Consider the following 12,567-nt stretch of genomic DNA (forward strand, 5'->3'; position numbering starts at 1 on the left):
AAATTTTTATATGCTTTTAAAGTTGTGAAGTCCTTTTTTAATCACTTGGTACAGTTAAAATTAACTCCATAATGCAGTACGTAACTCTGTTGTACCTAAATATGAAGTGCCATTAATTTCTAAAATTTTGTTGTAGGGAATTGATGCTAGTTAGTGCCAAGTACATCCTCTTGCTTACCATTCTGTCTGGCATTGGTTTGAATAAATGGTTTAAACAAAAAAATAAATTTCCACATATGGTGATATATGTGGATAGTTTTTTGTGTTCATGCTATTTGTGATTTTATGTTCTATAACAGATCTTTTTTCTTAGTGTCAGCCACTTTTATCAATCCCTTTCTAGAACTTCTCATGATTTATTTTAATGTCTTTTTAGAAATATCAGTGGTTTTAGCATATTTGTAACACCTGTCTTTTATTTACTAATTAAAATAGAAATCTGGTATTTAAATCAATTTAATCGTTTCTACAGACTCTTATATTTATCTATACTCATAGAATATGAATCAATAAATTTTTTTAGCAAAATTGACATTAACATCCAGATTTGTCATAAAATACAAGGCTCAGCTTATAAGTTTTGTACATATATGCATAGCATGGGAATGAAAAGAGATATTGGAATGAAATAAAAAAATGAATAAAAGTACAATACCTTAGCTACGAAATGCAGAATTTATTTTTCAATATAATCCCTGTTTACACTGATACACGTTTCCCGTGTGACAAGATTTTGCATTACGTCACTGAAAAATTCAGGCCGTTTTTCTCAAATCCAAGTGGCCACAGCTTCCTTCATTGTTGGTGGTGTAATGATTACCTTTGTGATCCCTCTTGAGATAGGGAAGAAGTGGAAATCGCACGGAGCATAATCCGGCAAGTGTGTGGTGGATGTGGAATAGGCTCAAACTTCATCTTGCGGAGACCCATCTTGTGAAACCATGCATCTTCATCTTCATCTTGTGAAACCGTGCTGTCATGTTGCAACATGCTGAATGTTGTGAACTTCGTTCGGAGTTCCATGTTCCAGATACTCAGTCACATAAATGTGTTTGGCATCCCAGAACACCGTCGAAAGGAGTTTCTTGACTGAGCCTTGAGTTTTGAAAATTCATAATGTCTGTATTCCATGCTTTGGCTTTTTTCTTCCAGGTTGTAATGATGTACCTTATTCTAATTCTCGGTTACAATATTGAAAAGGAAGTAGTTTCCTTCGGTACAATAGTGCTGTAAAAGTTCTTCACAACATTCGACGCAACACTGGTTGTGCTTGTTGGTCAGTTTGCGTGATACTTATCGTGCACAGATTTTACGGTAATCCAGTTGCTTGATAATGTGGCCTACTCATTCTTTAGATATGCTTAACTGAATAGCGATGCATTGCTGGGTGATTCGCCGGTTACTTTGAAGCAAATTGTCCACCTCTCTTCGATGTTTCTCGTCAGTCACAGAAACTGTTGTCTACTACGAGGTGTGTCTTCAATTGTCGCTTAACCAGCTTCACATTTGCAAAATTCAACACACACCTATTCAGAGTACTCCTGTCAGCAGTCTCACTACTGCAAACTGCTTTTAAACGATGAAAAATATTCGTAGGATTCACATTTTCTGTTGTTAAAAATTTGATCACTGCACACTGTTTTATCCATGTTAACACAGGTACCACAGTACTTGACTCCATTTTAACTGCTACTGAAAACAAACTGGTAAACGGATTTCAACGCATTATCACAGGTTTGTGGAGGGGGATTTTAGCTATCATGTGCTGCCACACCCAACTTGATAGCACCAACTTGATAGCTAGTGTGCAAAATTTATCAGCTGAGCCTTGTAATAAAAATTTATTTAGAAAATTAATTTAAATAAAAAATCCTCAAAAATATTTACAAGTCTGTCAGATTACAGTATAAACATAAGTTAAAACCAGATGTATGCTCAATCAAAAATTCTTTTATGTGTATATTCTATTATGTGTATATTTCTGGTATATTCTATTGATTAAACAGTGTTCTAAACATTATAATTTGTCATTTATATGACTATCAAACCTATGCAGTTTAGTAAAAGTGTGCAAAATTAAAAAAATTCATAGTAGTATTGGCTTGGCAATTTTCATGATTTGCAGTTCTATGGATTTGGCATCATTTCATTAGCTTAATAAAACGGTAATATATATGCATAGCACCCCAAGTTTTATTGTAATAGCAGGTGTAAATAAAACAAGTTGAAGTTTTCAGTGTTAGCATACACCCATTGCAAATAATTTAAAAATGATTTGGCATCCATTGAAAATGAAAATTCAGACAATCTTTCAATCTACTCAATGTCTGAAATGTCATCCAAATTTCAGAGGCAACTATACACATACTTCTAAAATGTATGAATTTATGGAACTTTGTAGTTTTTGTCTTTGAACTTCATTTAACTCCTTTACTTGGATGAATACAGTGAAGGTTAAGTGTAAGAATGTCATGTGAACTCAAAAAATATGTTATTTCATGTGAAAGTTACAAAAAAATATGATAATTTTTTTTGCTTCTTCATTCTCTTTTTTGAATGTACTGCATTTTCTTTATTGGAACATTTTTTGTCATATTTTTTATTAAAATTTATACATGTTTCTAATTGAAGTTTGTTTCCCTTTCTTTATTGTTGTTATATATTACTGACGTTTTTAAATCTCACAAAAAGAGGATGAAAAATAGAAAAATAAATATTAAAAATAAAGCAAAAAAAAAAACTTACAGTAATGCTGAAGATCCTTTGGAACTTTTACATGTTTCCTTATACTTCGAACATGAAACGGAAGTAATTATGTTTTCCTCATTATAAAAATTACAAAAGTTGTACAATAAAAACTACTTCATACATTTCAATTTGTGTTTTTGCTTGATATTGCTATATCATTTATAAGATATCCTTAATGTGACCCCCTATAAACAATACAATGTTTTGTTTAATGTAGTATTGTATCTCACAGATTTAAAATTGTGTACTATTTAGGTGTAACTAAAGTTTATATATATATATATTTTTTTTTAAACATTTGATTAATGTGAGTTAATTTTTATTCAGTTTATTGAGGATAATTTGGCTCTAATGTCAATTGGATTTCTTCTTGCTACTCCAGATGATGCTGTTATATGGAGAGGACCAAAAAAGAATGGTATGTTTTGCTATACAGTAAAAATTTCTTCAGTTCAGGTTGTTAATACTGTAACATAAAAAGTTATAACAATTGTTTTTTTTAATTTCATTAGAAATTCATTTGTTTATTATGAACATGTTTCTGTGATATATATGTTAATAGCCAAATTTAAAAAAGGGTAGATTCTCACTTACTCATTTTTACATACACACACGCGCGCACATGCTTTTTTGTTTTAGTTGCTTATGTTTAAGCCAAAGGAAGTTTTCCTTTTTTTGGTCCATACTAGATTTCTTCCAGATACCATGAAAGATATTTTTTTTAATGAAAGGTGATCAAATAGCTGATAGATATTTCTTATTTGTTTGGTGCCATCATTTCTTTGGTCATTTCTGTTTGATATGTTGTAATGATATATATGCTATGTCATTACACCACTCGGATGAGTATATATATGAATCATTACACTCTGCTATTGTTTTGATTCTCTGTGTATTTTTATATGAAAGTTTAAGAAAATTGGTGGTGTATCAGTAATTTAGTTTTTAAAAAAAATAATTTTTAGTGATTGAGGTTAAAACCATTCAAATTACTTCAACATAAAACTTCAAGGAAATTTGATGAAATACTTGAGGTAGAATATGGTAGAACCCATATTTTGCATTTTCCTGTATTCTAGGTAGTGTTAAATTATGTTCAGAAATAGTTACCTAACATCGTTTCCTTTGCACCTTTTTTCTTATCAAGACACTGGTTCTTGCCTTTTGGGTTTCTTTGGAATGACTTTTTTCATACAAGGATTATTTCTTTTTAGGCCTATACACATTTTGAATTAATATAAATAGAAAAAAATATTTAAGTAAACCCAAGTATTTAAAAAAATAATTTACAAATTTCAAAAGAGCAGGAAATAATATAATATTATATATATATTTTTTTTATTCTTAGAATTTTTTTTTAAATTCATTACCGATTTAAGGGTATAAAAAATTAATGGTAAAAGGATACAAAATGTTAGTATATTTAAAAATAAGGTAGATTAAAAAAATTAAGGGTAAGGTATTGTTAGTAGCTTGTTTTTAATTGAGCAATTTCACTGGTTGAATTCTATAGAACTGAATTGTACTGTTTTTAATGCATTTTTATTCTCTAAAAGTTTATTCTCTTGTTTTGAATGAAACCTTATTATTTTTATTTATTAAAACAGATCTATATCATTCAGTAATTGTTTACTATTTCCTCACCACTAAACTCTGATATTGAGATGTATTCTATGAAATGGTTTGTTAACTATAAGAAAAGAGATCTCAAGAGTTGGTAAAGAATTGGATTTAATTGATTGTTGCTATCAGGTATTAACTTGCTTATCAAGTCTGAAGGTCATTGCTTGAGGATTGTGTAATTCAGTTGTTACGGCTTCGTCATGTTCACATGATCAGACTTTTTCGTGCAGTGGATGTGAGTTTACATCAGTAGTTAATTATTTTATAAGAAAATTCTGTATCCTTGCATATACTTTTGTATTACCTTTTGTTTGATCAAAATTTAAGAAATATTTGAATTACAGAAATCAAAATGAAGAAAGGGAGAAGTGTTTTATTATCACTAAAGAATTGATTTTTACCAGAAAAAAAATTACAAAAAAGTATGTAAAAAAATCTCATAAAATAAAAATACTTGGTTTTTACTTACTTGTACGAAGTGAAGGAAGTATTGTAAGCGAAAAATTTATTTTCAGATTTTAACGGAAATATCCATTTTGACCGTCCCTGAATCCATTTTGACTACTTTCGGTGTGACATTGTTGATACATATGTATCTCACATAACTCAAAAACAATTAACCATAGGATGCTGAAATTTTTGATTTAGGACTATTGTAACAACTAGTTGTGCACCTCCCTTTTTAATTTCAATCGACTGAACCAAAAGTGTCCAAAAAAGCCCAAAATTTTGGATTTTGGACTTTTTCTTAACTGCAGTAATAAGCCATCATCGAGAGCTTTTCAATGATATTATAAGTGGTATTTATTATCATTGGTTCCAGAATTATAGCCAAATGAAATATTTGGATCTTAGAGCAAGGTACATCGGCATGAATCAAACTTCATTTTTTTTTTTTAATTTAAATGTATTGATTTATTAATCTCTCATTGTAAAAATATTTTCACGATGAATAATAATTCAATAATAACAAAAAAAATCAGAAGTTTTTAATGAAATAAAATTTTATGTACTTTTCATTTTAAAAAAGTGTGTAAATATAATTTAGTAGCCGTACAAGGATCTCACTGGGTTGGTCTAGTGATGAACACGTCTTTGCAAATCAGCTGATTTTGAAGTCGAGAGTTCTAAGGTTCAAATCATAGTAAAGACAGTTACTTTTATACGAATTTGAGTACTAGATTGTGAATACCAGTGTTCTTTGGTAGTTGAGTTTCAATTAACCACACATCTCAGGAATGGTTGACCTGGGACTGTACAAGACTACACTTCATTTACACTTCCACATATCATCCTCATTCATTCTCTGAAGTAATACCTTACGTGGTTCCGGAAGTTAAACAGAAAAAAAAGAAGGTGTGCAAGGAAGTCATGTGTTGTCCACATCAGATTTTTTCCATATAATTTTACTAAAACACAGGCTTGTTGATTTTTTGCACTTTTTTTTTTTTAACCTCCGGATACACCGTTAGGCATTCTTCAGAGATGAAGGTGAATGATTTGTAGCGTGGGTGAAAATGCCATGCCTGACCGGGATTCAAACCCGGCACCTCTGGATGAAAGGCCGAGACGCTACCACTCGTGCCACGGAGGCTGGCGATTTTTTGCACTTTGGACTACAGTAAAATCACGATCAAGATTTCTTGTGTAATGAGATCGGCTTATCTTCTTGTACATATGTGTTTGGAGTTCTTACCTTGTGAAGTTTGGATGCACATTGTATTACTGGAACTTTCAATTATTGTGTAGGAGTAAGTGTGGAAGTAAACAAAGCAAAAGTAGGTCTTAGGAAAATATAGGAAATTAGGACAATATAACAGACTATTTGATAGTAAATTGATCTTCAGAGTTATTCAGTGTGCCAGTAAAAAGTCCTTGTTCCTATTTCTACTGTGAAGTGAATCATTATTAGTTATAATCAAACAGTGCATTGTACGTGGCAGCACTACTATCATTAGTGTCTGTTGGAGGTCTTATAATTGTTTGCTATTGAAAAGTTACAACCTTGGGAACAACCAGCTACTCTAAACTTTGTTGATCTGGAAGCTGGGATTCATACTCAAATGATAGAAAGTACATGAAGTTAGGGCAAATATGAATATGTATGGTCTCTAAGCACCATTTAGTTGGCTGGCCGTTTGGCTGAATTCATGTTCAGTTGACTCGATTCAGACTATGAATTGCAATTACATGCTCCGTTCAAAGCAATAGGACAGTTGTACTATAGTTCTTCACAACATTAGGAGCCAGACACACAGCTTCTGACAGATGATTCTAAATCTTCTGTTTTAAGGTTAGTTCTGCTTTTTTTTATTATGTGGTTTCCATCTTAAAACAAATATTTTTGTATTATTTATATGCTGTTTAAATTAATATATCTCAATGTCAAAGAGTTCAGAGGCAGGGGGAAATTGTAAATGATTACCTGTTATTCATTTAATACGTTTCAATTGAATATTGATTAGCATAATATTTCAATAAATTTTTATCGTTCATTAGAATGAAGAAATAGAATACTAAAATTATAGGAAGTACTTCATAATTGCAGTATTCTTTAAATATATTTACTGTCTTTATTGAAAAAAATTATAACTATTGATAGTTTTTTTTTTTTTTTTGTAAAAAAATTGGTAGTTTATTATTAAAAAATGATGTTGGTAATTGTATAAGAAATTTTTTCTAGTTCATTAAATATTCAGGTTTAAAACCAGAATATTGTTAGTGTCTGATTTCATGCTGTGGATAGTGAAGTCAGCACTGGCCACTGTTTCCTTAAGTATAGTCAAAGAAAGTTTCTAGAAACTTTAAACAGTTGTTTTATTAATAGTAAATTTACCTGAAAATGAGTAATGTAACTGTGCATTGATTATTTATTATGTTTTAATTTTTTTCTACTAATTTAGTCTTAATTATAGCTTCATATTGGAGGTCTGTTTTAATTTTTATTACAAATTTTAAGTGGTATCATCTGATATTGTTCATTAGCTACTGCTTGATGCCAATAGCATGCAGTGTGTAACTGCAACTAATCATCAGTATTGTTTAACCTTTATGACTTGTGAGATCTAAAGGAGTCTATTTATTATGTCTAACTCTTGACTAGATTTTCTCATTTCATATTCTTCAACCTCCAGTATGCTGCAACTCCATAAGATATTGTAGTTGTGGGACCATTAGGTTGTGTGAGGAATGCGGTTACTATATTTTTGTATTTTAAGGAGGATTTAAAGGTCAGTTTTTTAACTGAAAAGAATTTCAACCGTTAAGCTTCTGAACGAAGGTCTGGAACTGTAGTTTCTGGATTAGTTTCAAGGTTACTCTAGATTACACCTACTCTGTACAGTTTGTTGAATTCTAGTGTAAAACTAATAGGGTACAACCTATAGAGAGAAATAAAAATTGAAAAGGATTTAAAAGAAAATGAGATGATGTAGTAGGAAAGGATGTTTAATAGTATGTTCCCGCAGAGAATTTTAGTTTAAAGACATGCAGCCTTACCCGATGAATAGCTTACAACTTTCCAAGCATCAGAACTTTCCCATAATATTTCAAAGATATATTGAGATCCTTGAAGTATCAAGGTAATTTTACCCAGAGTATGATCAAAACATTATTGGATTTGATTTTGTATCGAGCGACTAAAATAAAAAGGAATTTTGAGTCCTATAGGAACAACCTTTCCTAGTTTCATAATTATGGAAATATTCAACTGAATTTAGATAGTTTTTTTATGTCTTCTTATCCAGATCTGTACACTTTTTTTATTTTTGCTCAGAAAAAATAATATATGCTAGATTTATGTGAAGTCATAGGTAGAAAATAACAATAAATTTATTTTTAATTCTTTGTTTTTACTTTAGGTATGATTCGTCAGTTTCTAAGTGAGGTTGATTGGGGAGACAGTGTCGATTACCTTGTACTAGATACACCTCCTGGTACATCAGATGAACATTTATCATCTGTAAATTATCTTAAAGGACTCGGTGGATTATCAGCAGTTATATTAACAACTCCACAAGAAGTTTCACTTCTTGATGTTCGAAAAGAAATAGATTTCTGCAGGAAAGTTGGTCTCAAGGTTGCTGGTATTGTTGAGAATATGTCTGCATTTGTGTGTCCTAAGTGCAAGGTATTATACTGGTTTATTTTTTTATGTAATAAACTGTGTATTTGGTTTACTGCAAAAAAAAAATAATTTCTTATTTTTGATTGTCTTTATCATAATTTTTATTTTTCTATGATCGGATCATTTTTATTATTACAATTCACACTGTCATTGATGAGCTATAATTTTTTTTATTGTTGAGATTTTCATCTTTTTTGATATTAAAATTGATGGTGATGTGATTTTTAATTATTATGCATATAGATAGGCCTATATTGCCTAACCTTTGTTTTTCTGAAAATTATTAAGGTAAAGTATTTTTTAGCCTATTGACCACAGGCCAAAATTTATAAAAATTGGCTCTGAAACAAATTTGTTTTTTTTAACCGTATACTGCCTTTTGATATTAACAATTAAAATTTTTTCAGATAATGCACTAGATATAAAAAATAAAATTAGTCTTATCTTAATTGACAGGATTGAGGGATTTGGTTAGCTACAATGCATCACATCCATTGTTATGAATCTTCAAAATTCTAATTGAAGTACTTATTTTTCCTAATGGCTTGCAAATTTATTTTTGGTTAAAGTTGTTATCATTGAAAGTATCATTGTTAAGATGGGCTGAAAAATTTACCCACAAATATTTTTGAGTATAATAAAACAATTTTGTTGTAAAAGAAAATAGTTGTGCTTTTTAAATTATACATTAGCAGCTGTGATTGTTATGAAGAAATTTTATTTTCAAAAAAGTAAATAGGTTCTCCCATTTCTAGCCTCAGTGAAATATTTTTAATGCATTTTAAAAATATATGTACTACACAATAAAAACATACTAACAAAATATTACACTGAAATCGGTATAATACTGGCAATTACAGTTGATTACAATTCATTACAGAATTTGAAATAACATTCAGTTTTTATAATAGAATGAACATAAACATAATAGAATTTGTATTGTTTCATAAATCAATAAATATATATTGATAAATTAATATATACATATTACTTAACAGAAATTAATCTTTTTAAGTTTCATATTATTCCTCATATTAAATTGTAATTAAATAAACCACCTAGTACAGAATATTGTAGTACTTTTGCAGGATCCTGCATTCTCAGTCATGACTGAAATAATTTCATTATTGCATAATAAAAATTAAAAAATAAAACTACTAAAATAGTGAAAATTACCTATTAAATTAATTTATATAAATGGTGTTATCTGCTGCAGTTTTTATAAGATTGTCTCCCTCAAATTCTGTTTGATGGTTTATCAAATTGGAATTTTGTTTGTATTTATGTATGTAATATTTTTCTAATATATTTAATTTTACTAGCTGCTCAGCCCGGCTTCACAGCCAAGCCCTCTGGGCAGGTTGCCCTGGTGGGCGGCATCTCAGAATGGGATTATTAGGTGTTCAAAATTGTTCAAAATTATTAGGTGATCAAAATTACCTCTTGTGTAAAAATATTTTTTTGTAATGATTAAAATTGATATAACAAAAGTTAAATTAGAAATTGATACTATCAAATCAAGATTTTTCGCTTGTGATGGGTACATTCCGGTGACTACATTTCTGTTACAGTTCATTATTTTATGAAGAAAAACAATTACATAAATAAAAAAATATTATTAATATATATTTCGCATATAGTTGTATATCAATATTTATCTGATATATCAATATATAATAATATAACAAGTATACACCTGACTACCACGGTGTACTAACGAATCGGGATTTCTGCTAGTGATTGGTACATTCCAGTGCTAAGCTAAGGGGGATGGACACACACACACACACACACACACACAGACAGGCACACATACAAATGCCCTTTAGTAGGGTAGGATATTATCTTTATTAATTTCTAATATTTCTAAATTTGTGTTAATATCAGAAATAGAATGTTTATTATTTATTAGATGGTCTGCCATTTTAGATAAACCTAATCTATTATTTATGTAATTTTTATAATGTTCAAGAAATTAGTTTTAAAGGATTTGTTTGTTTTTCCTATATAATTAGCATCATAATCATTACATTTAATTTTATAAATTCCACACAGATTATTTTATTATATTTGTGCTTTAAATATTTTATTATGTGGTTATTACGTTTATATGCTAGTTTAAATATTTCTTTATATAAGGTTTAGTAATGTTTTCAGTATGTAAATACGATGAATTTTTTTCATTCTTTTGTGTCTTATGTATTATTGTAAAGTACTTATTTTGTTATTGTATTTTGATAGTTGTTTGTTTTAATAAAATAGTTAAAAAATATACATGAAGTATTTATATAATAATAATATCATTGAGGACATTACTAAACCTTAAAGAAATATTTAAACCAGCATACAAACTTTAAAACTAGGTTTCTTGACATTATAGAAATTACAATAATTATTTAAAATAAAAAAAAAAAAAAAACATGGAACCTACATCAAGACCATGTAATGTGTTAATGTTTATAAATTTATATATGATTCCCACTGTTCCTACCAATGCTGTATATTGGTTCTAAAGATATACAAGGGTTGTCTGAAAAGTTTTAAGCCTAACATAGAAAGACGTATTTTTTATGTCAAATATAGTTTTATTTCTCAATAAAGTCTCCTTTCAAGTCTATACACTTTTTCCAGCAATACCTGATAACCTCTTTAACCCTTTCCAAATAGTAGCTGGCATCTTTCTCTGCAAAATAGGCATTTACGTATGCGATAACCTCCTCGTACGATGAAAATCTCTTTCCTCCAAGCAAAACTTTATTAGGAAACAAGAAAAAGTCGCTTGGGGTTAGATCTGATGAATATCGTGAGTGGTCAACCAATTCAAAGTACAATTCGTGAATTTTAGCCATGGTGACCGTCAAAGTGTGAGCAGGCGCATTGTCCTGATGGAAAAGCATTTTCTTCTATTTTAAATGTGGTCATTTTTTTGCAATTTCTGCCTTCAGCTTGTCAAGTTATGTTGCGTAATACTGTTCCATTATTGTTTTACCTTTCTGAAGATAATCGATGGACAAAATTCCGTTCCTATCCCAAAAAACAGTCGCCATAACCTTCCCAGCTGATGGAACTGTCTTCGCCTCTTTCGGAGCACGTTCAGCTTTTGCAGTCCACTGTTTCGACCGATTTTTCATCTCAGGAGTGTAGTGGTAGCTTCACGTTTCATCTACAGTTATGAATTAATGCAAAAAATCTGACTCATTTTGTTTAAACTGCTCCAGTAGGTCCTTGAAATTGTTCATTCGAATGCGTTTTTGATCCAAAGTGAGCAAACATGGTGGCACCCAACATGTGGATAGCGTATGGATATCCAGTTTGTTAGTTAATATATGACAAATACATTCTTTCGATATGCCTATAGGCTCTGCTATCACTCTAACCTTAATTCGTCGATCATCCAGTACCATTTGGTGAACTTTTTTTATGATATCGGTGGTGGTTGCACTTTTTGGCCGGCCCGAACGCTCATCATCAACCATGTTTAAATTCAGCTGCCCGTCTTTTCATGGTGGCAAATGACGGGACAGAGTCCCCAAAAACAGTGTCCAACTCGGTTTTAATTTGCGTAGGCGTATTGCCTTTTCAAATGCAAGTATTTAATCGCAGCACAATATTCGATTTTTTACATTTTCACAAAAACACTCACATTGACTTATTCAAACGATTATTAATTTCTAACAACTGAGCGACCAAAATGGTTGAAATTTTAGTGAGCACCTTTCAATGCACGTGCGAATAATTCCCTAACTTTCATTGACGATTGCTGCCATCTTCATATTGAGGCCTCAATATGAATAATAAGATGAGATATCTCGATTTTTGATGATTTTATTAATGGTACTGCATATCTTGTGTAGAAACTCAAATTACCTACCTTACAGAAGACCATATAATGTGACCCATACATTTAGAATATCAGGATTCCCACTGTCTGTACCTACCTGCTGGATGACGAAAAAATTATTTTGTCAATTTTCACTGATTTTTTTTTATATAAAAAATTTTTTCAACATCATGGCACTAGTGCCAAAAGCAGCTGTGTCAGTTGGAACAAGATTTATTTCAATTGGATT

General features: G+C 30.3%; 1 protein-coding gene across 1 annotated transcript in view; it reads left to right on the plus strand.

Moving 5' to 3' along the window:
- Window positions 1-12,567, plus strand: part of Nubp1 (NUBP iron-sulfur cluster assembly factor 1) — a 49,755-nt gene that overhangs the window by 30,490 nt on the left and 6,698 nt on the right. Inside the window, exons 6-7 of the mRNA XM_075368799.1 lie at window positions 3,076-3,166; window positions 8,232-8,500. Of these exons, the coding sequence (XP_075224914.1) occupies window positions 3,076-3,166; window positions 8,232-8,500 (360 nt within the window). The remainder of the gene's footprint in view (window positions 1-3,075; window positions 3,167-8,231; window positions 8,501-12,567) is intronic.

Source organism: Lycorma delicatula, chromosome 6, assembly GCF_047948215.1.
Source record: "Lycorma delicatula isolate Av1 chromosome 6, ASM4794821v1, whole genome shotgun sequence".
Taxonomy (NCBI): Eukaryota; Metazoa; Arthropoda; class Insecta; order Hemiptera; family Fulgoridae; genus Lycorma; species Lycorma delicatula.